Consider the following 13,733-nt stretch of genomic DNA (forward strand, 5'->3'; position numbering starts at 1 on the left):
AAATGGATGGATGTGTGTTAGCATTGAGCTAGCAATTTTTGTGAACATAAACGAAGAAAGAAAGTACGTCTGTGATGTATTTGAACACTCAGTAGGTATAATTATTTTGTTATGGGAGTTTAGTTTTACAGTGAACTTTAACTTGAGTGTCAATAAATGACTTAAAGCAAGCGACATTCACTCTTACTCCTTGCAACTATGTTAGCACCATTGCAACCTGTTGTGTGCTATGCATGCCCCCCAGGCGCTGCTGACAGTAGTGCTGGAGAAAACCTCTTCCTCGTTTTTGATGAACACTTGGGCCTACTGCGCAAATGACGTGGATGAATGAGAGTATTCACAGGACAATTGTTGGTCAAGATGGTGGTACTTGGAGAAGCTAGTATTTTTTGGGGGGTGTTTAAAGTTTGGGAAACAATGAGTAAATACACACAAGAGTGAACATATGCCTTTTAATGCTGCAGCTACGACATACTGTACCCGGTACGCCAATTCAGATCTTCCTTTAAAAATCTCAATGGATAACTGTGATTTGGCCTCCGCAACCTTGGAACTGAAGGAATCCAGTCTGTTTGGGAATCTATGTCAATGAAATAGTTACGTCTTTTAACGAGTTGACCCACAAATTCAGCCTGCACAGAAACCAGTTTTACAGATATTTGTAAGTCATGGATGTTGCCCGGGAGCACTCCCCTGGCTTTCCTAATATTCCATCTAGATTCTGACAGACTCTATATTTAATCTCATGTATTTATTGAATCATAAACCAGACAAGAGACGAGAAGTAAGAGAGTAAGTTGCTCAATACAGATAGAGAGCAAAATTGTGACCTATGTAGCAATAAACATGGTTGAGAAACATCGCAGATGTGACCTGGACATAAATACACTTTACCAGAGACAAGATTCAGGTGAGAAATAGGTTTTCTTTTTTTTTAGCTGTTCCTCTTGGTGCGGATGAGAAGGTCCCTCTGCAAATTCATTTCTAGATTCCCAACAGGTTTGCTGCCAGGAGGGTCCGTAAGAAGAGTGAGTTTGTTAAAAACTCCTCGGCCAAAGTAGTCAGCCACAACAGAGAATCCATCATGTGCGCTCTGTAACTGAAAACCACAAGAAAGAAGAGCTTACATTTTCCCCATAATATTCATGTGGTAACACAGTAAACAGCTTTTAAAAAACAGTTTCCATGAAAAAAAAATGCTTTAAAAAGTCTTGATGACTGAAAAGTTAAAATTGATACATTCCATGGATATATCCACTAGCCAAGCAAAAGCACCACAATAACACATCGGATACTTTTAACAATTAATCTATTGGATGTTCATGCACCATGTGTTGTTGTGTAGTGTTTCTTAATATAAGCTTTACACCTCAATTAAAAAAAAAAATAGAGAGGGCAAGTAAAAATAAACTGAGATAATGTGGGTGCACAAGTGTGCACACACACTCTTATAACTGGGGGTGTGGCTGTGTTTAGAATTTACCAATCAGATTCATGTTCCATTAGGCTTTTCCTGACAACATTTTAGCAACATCTTACACCACAAGCCATGGTCTGCAGAGATTTCCAACACATTATAGGGATCTCACTGTTCAAATGTATCAATCAGCAGAAGGGTATAAAAGAATTTCCAAAGCATAAAGTAAAGGTATGGGCCAAAAATATTGAATATCAAAGAAAAGTAATTTTTTTCAATAGTTTGTTTCAAAAAGTGAAACTTGTATATTCGTTCACAACACACAAAGTTAAATATTTCAAGCCTTTATTTGTTTCAATTTTGATGATTATGGGAGGAAGAAAAAAAAAAAGTTGAATATCATGACAAAGTTCAATATTGTAGGCTCCCTGTGTCCCAATCTTGTCAGCAAATTAATGCAAAGCACCTGCAGAGATTTTCCTCAGCCTTTAAATGGTCTCAGTCTGGCTTAGTAGGCTTCAGAATCATGGGCAAGACTGCTGACTTGACGTTGTGCAGAAAACCATCATTGACACCCTCCATAAGGGAGACAAAGAAAAAAAACGTCTAGAAAATTATTTGCAAATTAAGCTGGATGCTCACAGAGCACTGTATCAAAACACATTAACAGAGTGTTAAGAGGAAGGGGAAAATGTGGCTGGAAAAGGTGCACAAGTGACAGGGATGACGGCACCCTTGAGAGGATTGTCAAGCAACGTCGATTCAGAAATCTGGGGGAGCTTATAATGAGTGGACTGGGGCTGGTGTCAGTGCATCAAGAACCACCACATACAGACATCTGCATGACATGGGCTACAGCTGTAGCATTCCATGTGTCAAGCCACTCCTGAACCAAAAACAACGTCAGAAGCATCTGTGCTGGGCTAAGGAGAAAAAGTCCTGGTCTATTGCCCAGTGGTCCCAAGTCCTCTTTTCAAATTAAAGTAAATTTTGCATTTCATTTGGAAATAAAGGTCCCAGAGTCTGTAGGAAAACTGGAGAAGCACAAAGGTCAAGCTACTTGAAGTTAAGTCCAGTGTGAAGTTTCTACAGTCAAAACTGTTCTATCAGGTTGAGGGCAGGACTCTGTACAGGCTAGTCAAGTTCATCCATGGCTTTATGGATCTTGCTTTAAGCACTGGTGCAGACATGTTGGAATGTTGGCATTTGCTAAAATCATTTACGTTCATTTCTTTACCTCATGAAGGTAGACACAGCACTCCATATTGACAGAAGAAAATTGAATTGTTGAAATATTTGCAGATTCATTCAAAAAGAAAAACTGAAATATCACACAGCCATAAGTAGACCCTTTGCTGTGACACTCATATTTAACACGGGTGCTGTCCATTTCTTCAGCCTTGAGATGGTTCTACACCTTCACTGGAGTCCAGCTGTGTTTGATGATACTGACTGGACTTGATTAGGAACGCCACACACCTGTCTATATAAGACCTTACAGCTCACTGTGCATGTCATAGCAAATCAGAATCAAAGGAACCGCCTGAAGAGCTCAGTGACAGAATTTTGGCAAGGCACAGATCTGGCCATGATTACAAAAATATTTCTGCTGCAGTTAAGGTTCTTAAGAGCAAAGTGGCCTTTATAATCGATAATCTGGCTGAGCTCCAAAGATGCAGTCGGGAGATGGGAGAAAGTTCTACAAAGTCAACCATCACTGCAGCCCTCCACCGGTCAGGGATTTATGGCAGAGTGGCCCGACGGAAGCTTCTCCTCAGTGCAAGACACATGAAAGCCCGCATGGAGTTTGCGAAAAAACACCTGAAGGAATCCAAGATGGTGAGAAATAAGATTCTCTGGTCTCATGACACCAAGATAGAATTTTTGGGCCTTAATTCTAAGCGGTATGTGTGGAGAAAGCCAGGCACTGCTCATCACCTGTCCAATACAGTCCCAACAGTGAAGCATGGTGGTGGCAGCATCATGCTGTGGTGGTGTTTTTCAGCAGCAGGGACAGGACGATTGGTTGCAATCAAAGGAAAGATGAATCCCGCCAAGAACTCGCCCCAAAAGATCATTAAACAGCTGAAGCTCATTCAGAATCCTGCAGCTCGGGTTCTGACCAGAACAAAGAGGTCAGAACATATTACTCCAATTCTAAAGTCTCTGTACTCTAGAATTTGTTTTAAAGTTCTGCTACTGGTCTATAAATCACTAAATAGTTTAGGTCCTGAATACATGAAAGAAATGCTTATGGTATATAAACCCAGTAGGGCTCTGAGATCGACAGACTCGGGTCAAACAGTGGCGCACAGAGTCCATGATGAGATTCGCCCGGAGTTCCTAAAGGCTCTGGATGTTGTGGGACTGTCCTGGTGTACACGCCTCTGCAACATCGCGTGGACATCGGGGACAGTGCCTCTGGATTGGCAGACTGGGGTGGTGGTCACCCTTTTTAAGAAGGGGGACCGGAGGGTGTGTTCCAAATACATGGGGATCACACTCCTCAGCCTATCTGGTAAGGTCTATTCAGGGGTGCTGTAGAGGAGGGTCCATCGGGAAGGAATTTTGGCATTAAATGTTTGAAAAATATGACTTTAGAATATTTTTTTTTTTTTTTTTTTTTAGAAACAACTATGACCTTTTGATGGGTAACAACTGCCAAAAACTCAAATACTAATCGTAAAATACATTTTCAAAAGGAAATACAGTGGGCCATGACTTTACCATTTTTGATCAAATTATATGAAAATGACCCATACATACAAACATCAAACGATATGAAAAATGACTCATACATACATGTAGATACTGTAATTGTAATGTAACTGTAGTTTAAAAAAATAAAAATTAAATATGGCCTCATTTACAATTCACAACGCTATGTGTTATATAGCTTGTATTTATATTGTTCACTAAGTGTTATGTAGCCAACACAGCTTTTTTTTTTTTTTTTTTTGTAAATCTAAAGTCTATTGCAGTGTTACTACCTGTCTATTAAAGTGGTCATGCAGGTCCCGCTTCTGGTCCTGGGCACGTAGCATATCCATTACTTTGCGGTTCTCTGGAGCACACGTAGGGCACTCAGCCTCGTTGTCAGCATAACTTTCGAAGCAGTGTTGGTGAAAGGAGTGGCTACACAGGAAATGAACGGATGGGAGCTCCAGAGGACTGTTGCACATGTTGCACTTGGTTTTCTGGAATATCTTGGCGCTGTGGGTATTTGAGTTACAGTTAGTGGAGCAGTTTCAAAGGTTGTTTGGGAAACTTGACATGCAGAAATTGTCATTGTTGTCAATGCCACACCACACTTCAATTATTACTTGCACCTCATATTCAAAGGTAACACATGGTGATCCCAGCGCTGAATTTCCCCCCCACATAGTTATGATAGTCTTCTTGTACAAAAAAATGAATTCATTCGCTTTCTTAAAATTTCTACAAAAACCATCCACAAATAACGTGAAATAATTGCCCCCCCCCCCCCCAAAAAAAAAAATGTTCAAGGATAAAAAAAACGAAGAAATCAACTTGTACATAAGTATATAAGTATGCATAGCCTTCGCTCAGTACTTTGTTCATGCACCTTTGGCAGCAATGACAGCCTCAAATGTTGAAGCATGACACACCAACAGTATATTTGCAGGGTCCGACGTTAAGCCTTTTTAAGTGGTTGCCCGACAAGCCAAGCTGTGGTGGCCCTGTCAGCACTTGTACTGGCCCCGTATATTCATTATATAATACGTTAAGTTTTAGTGATTGTTTCGTATTTAGTGTCTTTAGACTGTATTATTTAAGCCACTTGAAGAAATTATTAGTAAAATTGCATTCATGGCGATTCTCAGTAAAATCAAGGCATTGCAATTGCACAAATGAATAATAATGCTTAAAAGAATAAATCTATAGCAAAATTATTAAAACATTTACTTCGCACTGACATTCCAACAATACTTTATCTTATGTCTTGATGTTTTGCACACCATGTGTATAATCCTCTCGGACCGTCTGCACCCCGGTCACCAGCTCTTCCAGCTCCTTCCCTCAGGTAGGCTCTACCGATCAACGCAAACTAGAACTAGTAGACATTCCAACAGCTTCTTCCCTCTTGCGATCAACTTCTTAAACACCTAACCTATAATTCCATTACAACAAGATGGCAATTTTTTTACTTGAGTTCGTTGTCACATTTCTGTGGGGCCAATTATGTATTACTCGTGCACTCACTGTAGTTGTCTCGCCATGCTGCACTATTTGCATATACTGGCCACTCATGCCATTTGCACACTGATTGAGGAGTATCTGTAACATTTGCACAACCAACATTGTCCCAGATGATCGCACTACTCGTCACTTTAAACCGCATACACTCCTTGAAGTCTCAGCGCCCTTTGCACAATGGTCATTGCACCGGACTATTGCAATATTAGTCGTTCGAACTGCTCTAAGTGCTAGAGGACTCTGCATCTTTTTGCACAATTGTTTTTTGTCAATGTCTTTATGTCCCCAAAGTGTTCTGTAAATTGACTGTTTGTTGTAGTAGAGCGGCTCCAACTACCGGAGACAAATTCCTTGTGTGTTTTGGACATACTTGGCAAATAAAGATGATTCTGATTCTGATTCTGATTTGGGGTGCTCCGATCAGGGCTTTAGGTTTTATGCTGCCGATTGCAATACCGATAATCCGTGAGTGAGATCTGCCAATCACTGCTGGATATGGATTAGCTGTAAATTTTTCAATTTATTTATGTTCAGTTTTATTGGCTATTTGATTTTTGTTTGGGTTTGCTTCGCAGCTCTTGCGCACCTGCGCAGTGTGAAGGGCGGAGGGGATGCTACACTAAGACTGGGTGATCATGGAAAAAAAAAATCAAACACGATTATTCATTTATTTAAAAATTTTATTGAACAACCAAAACACAACTTTAAATATAACTTAAAAGAACAACCAGAAAATAAATCAGTAACAAGTAAAATAATAATATAATAAAATAATAGAAAGGGGGGGGGGGACAAGAAAAATAAATAAATTCATGGCTGAAAACGTGCCAATGCTTTTAGCCATGACTGTATTGTCTTTGTCTATTATGTTGTCTGTAAAAATCCTCTCATTATTCTGGAATTTAGCAAATACAAATAATTTTGGCAATCCTAATTGACCTAAAAGAAGAAATGTTTAGTCTGATTTCATGTTACAGTCAGTAAAAAAAAAGTGCCTTTTTGTTCAGTCAATGACTGTATTTGCTGTTCCTGCTGTGTGGTACGATGCATGCATGGAGCTACTCGTTTAATGTAAAATTTAAGAAAAAGAGAGGAAGAAAGTCGCAATATAACCTTAATAAACTTTTTTTTAAACAGATTAGGAACAATATATGCCCGTGAGTATTCTTATATTACCTGTCCCTATGTGTTACTATGGCGCTTGTGTGTGACTATTTATTATTTGAAGCTAAAGACCTCCTGTGACCAAATGCTAATATTAGCTAGGGTTTTCGACTGACTGTTGGCATTAAGCTGGCGTTTTCTAAAATTATGTGTGTGTTGTATTTAAATATAAAATGAGGGCAAATATCTTTGTTGTGTGCTAGGTTTCAGTGTAAACTCCAACTGGGGTGTCAGTAAACAGCTTAAAGGTCCCATATTATGGCTATTTAGACTATTTAGACATCTATAGAGTGACTCTCTAACGTGGACTGAGTATAAAAGTGTCAAATTAATTAAAAAAAAAAAAAAACACCTTGGTTTTGTGATACGAGTGTCCAGAAAAGGCCCCTCTGACATCTAATTCTGTTTGACCCAGTTTTGTCCATATTTGGCTCATACCGCCCCTTTTCCTGTGATTGGTTGCTTCTGTGTAGAAGACCCACTTGTGAGAGCTAGTTTGTTGTGTTGACCGCGGTGGGTCAGGAACGAAGAAGTAGGTGGTGATCTTCGCTAGTGATGTAGATAAGCTTGAGAAATTCGAATGACCCGATTCCAGGCCACTCAGCTGAAAAACGTCTGGGACTCGGGAATGCGTGGCCGATTTTAATTCATACGATATGGTTACTGAGGCACCATAAAGACAATATTACATCCCAAATACTAGTCAAAATGCGGGACCTTTAAAGCATGCTCAGGGAGGGCAGAATAACATTTTAAAGGCTGCAAAGTATGACCTGCTCCAGCGTTAGCTTCGACTATCGTCTTGAGGCTAACCCGAATGCATCCCCATTTATCCAGTCAGGCCGTGTTGTCACAGTTTGCGTCATCACAACATCACAACATCCTGTTTTGGATGGAATGTTTAAGTGATAAAAGAATTTCAGACTGACACTGAAAATGCAGTTTTGGGCCATTTTTGGCATGCGAAAATTTTGGATGATTTTGAAATTTGAACTGGACTGAGCGGGCCAGTGTCTATACGTAGGTGGTGGCCCGACACAGCAGCATAGTGGCCCCTGGTCAAGAATGGGCCCTAGCTGGGCCACTCAAGGACATTCAGTGAGTTGTCTTCACGCAACTCCATTGATATATTGATATCTTGGCTGTGTGTTGTCCTGCTGAAAGATGAACTGTTGCCCCAGTCTGAGGTCAATACCACTCTGGAGTAGGTTTTCATCCAGGATGTCTCTGTATATTACTGCAATCATCTTTGCCTCGATCCTGATTTGTCTCCCAGTTCCTGCTGCTGAAAATCATTCACACAGCACGATGCTGCCATCACCACTCTTCACTCTAGGTTATTGCTCATGTAATAAGCTGTGCCTGGTTTCCTCCAAACATGACATCTGGCATGCAAACTAAAGAGTTCTCAGGGCTTTGCATTGATCGCAAGCGGACTGTTGCGGTTGTCTTCATATACGTTTTGCCTCTCTTCCGAGCAGCTTTCATCAGTTCATGCAACAAGGCTTAGAACAGCACGAGTCTGAGTTGGTGTTGAAAAACTCAATGGATGCTTCAGGTTAGAGGTACCCTCCCAAACCAAGAATGATATCATTCTTTTGGAATACAAAAAACTACAGTCGTTAGGGTGCATGGTAGAGGGGCGACTGTCTGTCCACAAGAGTCATTAGGTGAAAACTCCCTCATTTATATTCCATTCATTCAACATTTTACAATTTGATTAAATCATCATTTTACAACTGAATGGAATACTAATGAGGGCATTCCCGATTCATTGACAGACAGTGACCCCTTTGCCAGGCACCCTAACGACTGTCTTTTTTTGCATTCCAAAAGAATGATACCATTCATATTTTTGGGAAGGGGAGGGGGCTGTAATTTGGAGCATAAACAGTTGATTTTATCCACACCAACTCACGCTGTTCTAACTAAGCCTTGTTGCATGAACTGAAGAATTATGGTCTCATCAGTTTGGATAATGTTGCATCTCATGGTCTGAGAGTACTCCTGGGACCTTTGGGTAAACTCCACGCGGGCTGCCATGTTCCTTTAACTAAGGAGTGGCCACTGTACCATACAGGATTGAGTGGTGGATTGCTGCAGAAATGGTTGTTCTTCTGGAAGGTTCTCCTCTTACAACAGAGGAATGCTGGAGCTCTGGCAGAGTGGCCATCGTGTTCTTGGTTACCTCCTTTTCACACTGCACTTGGTTTTCTTGGTGCTCACTGTGAGGCAGGGGGCATGGAGGACGGCGCTTACGTGCACGCTTGCCCATATCTGGAAGTGACTGGTTAGCGACCTAAAAGTAGCATGGATGCTTTTCCCGCTGGTTGCAGTAGTGCGGTTAGCACTCTGAAGTCACTTTGTCAACCCCTCTACTATAAACAGGTGTCTGCCTATCCAAATCATGTCCAATCAACTGAATTTACCACAGCTGGAATCCTGTTTAACTGCTGTAAAAACTGATGAATAGTGGAAACCGGATGCAGCCGAGCTTAATTTTAAGCTTGATGGCAAAGGCTATGAATACTCATGTCCAAGGGGATTTATTCGTTTTGATTCTCAATAAATTTGCTTCCCCAAAAAAGTTGCTGTTAGAGAACAAATAACCGGTTGCCTAGTTGCAAGGCCTTAGCTCTGTCCCCGGTCGTCAGCGACAAAAGCTGTACTCTGCATTGTGTGGGCAGGGTGAGCAGTGTCTCAGTTGAACAAGACAGAACAGAGGGATTTCAACCATAGTGTACTCAGTAGATGTTAAGTGCGCTGTAATTCTTTTTTTTTTGTATATGTTGACCGAAGAATGTCAAGGGACATTTTATTACATCCGGCAACTCTTTTAAATTGTCAAAAAAAGAAAATTCAGAAGAGTGATGCACCGCAATTTCGGCCACTAAAATGTTTCGGCTGAAAATGGCCCTAAAATGTACTTTCGGTTTCGGACCAAAAGACTTAATGATTTCTTTCGTTGTTTTTTATTTCCAATTTTCGGCCTCGGGATCCTCGTCTTTGTTTTCGGTCAAAAATCTTTTATTTCGGTGCATCACTAATTTGGAAGTACAGTGTGTTTATTTGGACCAGTTCGCTTCACATTCTCGCTGGCATTTTTACCATCAGACCAAGATGTAAAATAAAGAAAGTCACTCTATTGACGTATTGTGTATTTACCAGCAGACACGCATTCAGTCCAGCTGTCTGCATCATGAAAAGTTCGCTAGTGGGACTTGATAATAAATTTGTTCTTAACAGTTTGTGACTGAGGCACAACGTGACCTGCCTCTTGGACAAAATTTGACTTATAGTAACTTCAAAAGATTGAATGACACTCCCAACAGAAGACACTTCAAAGCTGTTTAAACTGCACAAGACTGGAGTGTCCAGTCTTGTGCAGTTCAGCTGGCAGCCTGGATGGATATACGGACAATGTCACATCCTATATCAATTTCTGTGAAGAGGTGTGTGTACCAACAAAGTCATTTCGCACGTTTAATAACAAGAAGTCGTGTTTCACTGCCAAACATAACCAACTTCGCCAGGCTAAAGAGGACACATATCGAAGTGGGGGTACAGCCCTGTATAATTGCGCTAGAAACCAGCTGACGAAAGAAATTAACATCGCAAACAGAAATGATGCAGTAAAGTAAGAAAAACAGTTGAGCGCGAATGACTAAATCAGTCTGGCACACATTAAAATTGCTAACCAATTACAAGCGACCATCCCCCCCAAACTGAGAACAATGAAAGACTAGCCAACGACTTGAACACCATCTACTTAAGATTTGAAAAGGACACTTTCACATCCCACAACCACCCAGGCGCACCACCGACCACCATTGAACCTCTGACTCCCCCTCCTTTGTTGACCATCCACGAACAGGAGGTGAGACGTATCTTAAGACAACAAAAGATCAACAAAGCGGCAGACCCACACCTTGGGTCCTCATCCTCCCTCAAAGTCTGCGCGGACCAGCTCGCTCAAGTCTTCACACAGATCTTCAATAGATCTCTGGAACTGTGCGAAGTACCATCCTGTTTCAAACGCTCCACCATCATTCCAGTCCCCAAGAAACCTGCAATCTCGGGTCTGAATGACTACAGGCCTGTTGCCCTGACATCTGTGGTTATGAAGTCCTTTGAACGCCTCGTGCTGGACCACCTCAAGAGAGTCACAGGTCCCCTGCTGGAAACCCTGCAGTTTGCCTACCGAGCAAACAGGTTTGCAGATGATGCAGTCAACATGGGAATGCACTTAATCCGAGAACACCTCGATGGCGCGGGGACCTACTCAAGGATTTCCTGTTCATGGACTTCAGCTCTGCATTCAACACCATCATCCCCGAACTCCTCTCCTCCAAGCTTCTCCAGCTCAGCATCTCGCTTTCCACTGCCAGTGGATTTACTGCTTCCTGATGGGCAGGGCACAGCAGGTGAGGCTGGGGGACACCACCTCATCTACACGCACCACCAGCACTGGGGCGTCTCCACTGCTCTTCTCTCTCTACACGAATGACTGCAGCTCAATGCTTCCAGCTGTTAAACTCCTGAGGTTTGCAGACGACACCACAGTCATCGGCCCCATCAAAGACTGTGACGAATCTGCGTATCGACAGGAAGTGGAGCTGCTGGAGCTGTGGCCGACATAACCTGGAGCCGAACAGGCTCAAGACTGTAGAGATGATCGAGGACTTCAGGAGGCATCCTTCGCCACGGCTGCCCGTCACGCTGTCCAACTGCCCTGTGTCAACCTTCGGGTTCCTGTGAATTACAGTCTCTCAGGACCTGAAGTGGGAGATCAACATCATCCTCAGCAGAGGATGTACTTCCTGCAGCTTCTGAGGAAGCACGGCCTGCCACAGGAGTTGTTGAGGCAGTTCAACACAGCGGTCATCGAATCAGTCCTGTGTTCTTCCATCACAGTCTGGTTTGGTGATGCTACAGAAAAAGGACAAACTCCGACTGCAACGGACAATCAAAACTGCTCAAAAGCTTGTCGGTACCCCTCTGCCCACCCTTGAGGACTTGCACGCTACCAGAACTAAGACAAGAGCATGCAAAATCTTCTTGGACCCCCACATCCTGGTCACCAGGTCTTCCACCTCCTTCCCTCAGGTAGGCGCTACTGAACAATTCAAACTAAAACAAGCAGACATTCCAACAGCTTCTTCCCTCTTGCCATTAACTTCTTAAACAGTTAACTTACAACTCTTTTGCAACATGCTGCCAATTTTGTCTTGAGATTGTTGTTACAGCTTTGTCGGGCCAATTATACATTACTCATGCACTCACTATAGTAGTCTCGCCACTCTGCACTATTTGCATTCTGTTGTTGACCAATACTGGCCACTCATATGCATGAGTAGCATCTGCACCATATGCACAATTTACATTGTCCCAGAATATCGCACTACTAGTCACTTTAAACTGCATCAATTTCTTGAAGTCTCAGCGCCCTTTGCACAATGGTCCTTGCATTGTTAAAAAAATAATAATTGTACCGGCATTACCACATTACTGGTAACCTTTTATTGCTCAGTGACTGTGTTTTTTATGTCTTTATGTCTCAAAAGTATTCTCTGTCAATTGACTGTTGTCATACTAGAGCGGCTCCAACTACCAAAGACAAATTTGTTGTGTTTTTGACATACTTGGCAAATAATGATAATTCTGATTCTGAACCTGTTGTTATGCAAATCGACCAGTGCCACGGACCTGATTGTGGACGATTTTCGGGGTACTAGTGAACAGTGCAGGGAAACCTAAAACATTAACCAACCTTGTCTTGAGCTCCTGGATCTCAGAGCGGAGGTGAGCAGTTTCCTCACGATATTGGCATATTTTATGTTCGTCGTCCTCAATCTGTTGGCTCTCCCTTTGCAGCTTGTTGATCAGATAGTCTCTGATAACAGATAGGGTTGCTGTCGAGTTGTGTGCCAGCGTCTGGACTACTACAAAAACAGATGTATAGCTCTAAATTTTTTTAAATAGGTAAAAAGGATACATACAATTTGAAAAATACCAAGTAAAGGGGGCATCAGGTTGTTTTGGTCAATATGACCCAAGACCTCACTGATGTAGGCCTTGCAGTCTTCTTCTTTTCTGGCAAAGTAACCCAAGGCTTGTTCCCACAGGCAACCTTCCTGGTCTCCATAACGTTTACAAGCTTCAACGACTTTATCATACACCTCATTCTGCATGTGGTAGTGCATAATCTGTTGGTACCTGTAGGGGGGGGAAAAAAGCAAATGGTGGGCCATATTTAATTTTTTTTTATTTTGCTTCACCAGTACAACAGTTTATGAGATCCAATACAAGGACTTCTATCACATGTTATGCCCATTCAAATATTAAAATAAAACTTTTCTTCTGCACTTGCACATATTTGTGGATCAAAAAGACAAACTTGACGAGACTTTCTTTTGGAGTGAACAGTGTCATTGCTGCCATTGTTCTCTTTGTTATGCCTGTTTAAATTATTAACATAAGGGCAATCGTAATAGATGGAGTTTTTTTTTTTACAGAAAGTAAGTGACTCAGATGGTAAGTAAGGATACATGGGGGATGAAGAGAGGTAATAAAAGAGTGAAAGCAGTGTTGAACAGGTGGGTTTTCAGTAGTTTTTTTTAGGGTGGTGAGTGAGAAAGTGTGTCTGTTGGCTTCAGAGAGTGCACTCCAGAGGGTGGGGGTGACAACAGAGAAAGCTCCCTCTCTCCAGGTTTTGTACTTGGTACAGATGGGGGGAACAGGATGTTGGTATCAGGAGAGCAGAGGGTGCGGGTGGAAGTGTGACGGAGGAGTTCAGTCAGGGAAGGTGAGGCCAGATTATCGAGGGCTTTGTAGGTTGTGAGAAGGACTCTTTGGGGCATGGGGAGCCAGTGGAGTTTACAGTGGACATGAGTGATGCGGTCACGGGTCCGGGAGTGGATGAACAGACGGGCAG

At 42.1% G+C, this 13,733-nt stretch overlaps 1 protein-coding gene across 2 annotated transcripts in view; it reads right to left on the reverse strand.

Moving 5' to 3' along the window:
- Window positions 1-277: 277 nt before the first annotated feature.
- The window catches only part of vps11 (VPS11 core subunit of CORVET and HOPS complexes), a 56,434-nt gene continuing 42,978 nt past the window's right edge, over window positions 278-13,733 (reverse strand). The window contains exons 13-16 of one of the 2 annotated variants that reach the window (XM_061701960.1): window positions 12,813-13,015; window positions 12,570-12,738; window positions 4,408-4,630; window positions 278-1,099 (exon numbers count right to left, since the gene is read on the reverse strand). In XM_061701960.1, coding sequence (XP_061557944.1) covers window positions 935-1,099; window positions 4,408-4,630; window positions 12,570-12,738; window positions 12,813-13,015 — 760 coding nt within the window. In that variant the 3' untranslated portion in view covers window positions 278-934. Of the gene's footprint in view, window positions 1,100-4,407; window positions 4,631-12,569; window positions 12,742-12,812; window positions 13,016-13,733 lie in introns of both variants that reach the window. The other variant, XM_061701959.1, reaches the window with a different exon arrangement.

Source organism: Phycodurus eques, chromosome 17, assembly GCF_024500275.1.
Source record: "Phycodurus eques isolate BA_2022a chromosome 17, UOR_Pequ_1.1, whole genome shotgun sequence".
NCBI lineage: Eukaryota > Metazoa > Chordata > Actinopteri > Syngnathiformes > Syngnathidae > Phycodurus > Phycodurus eques.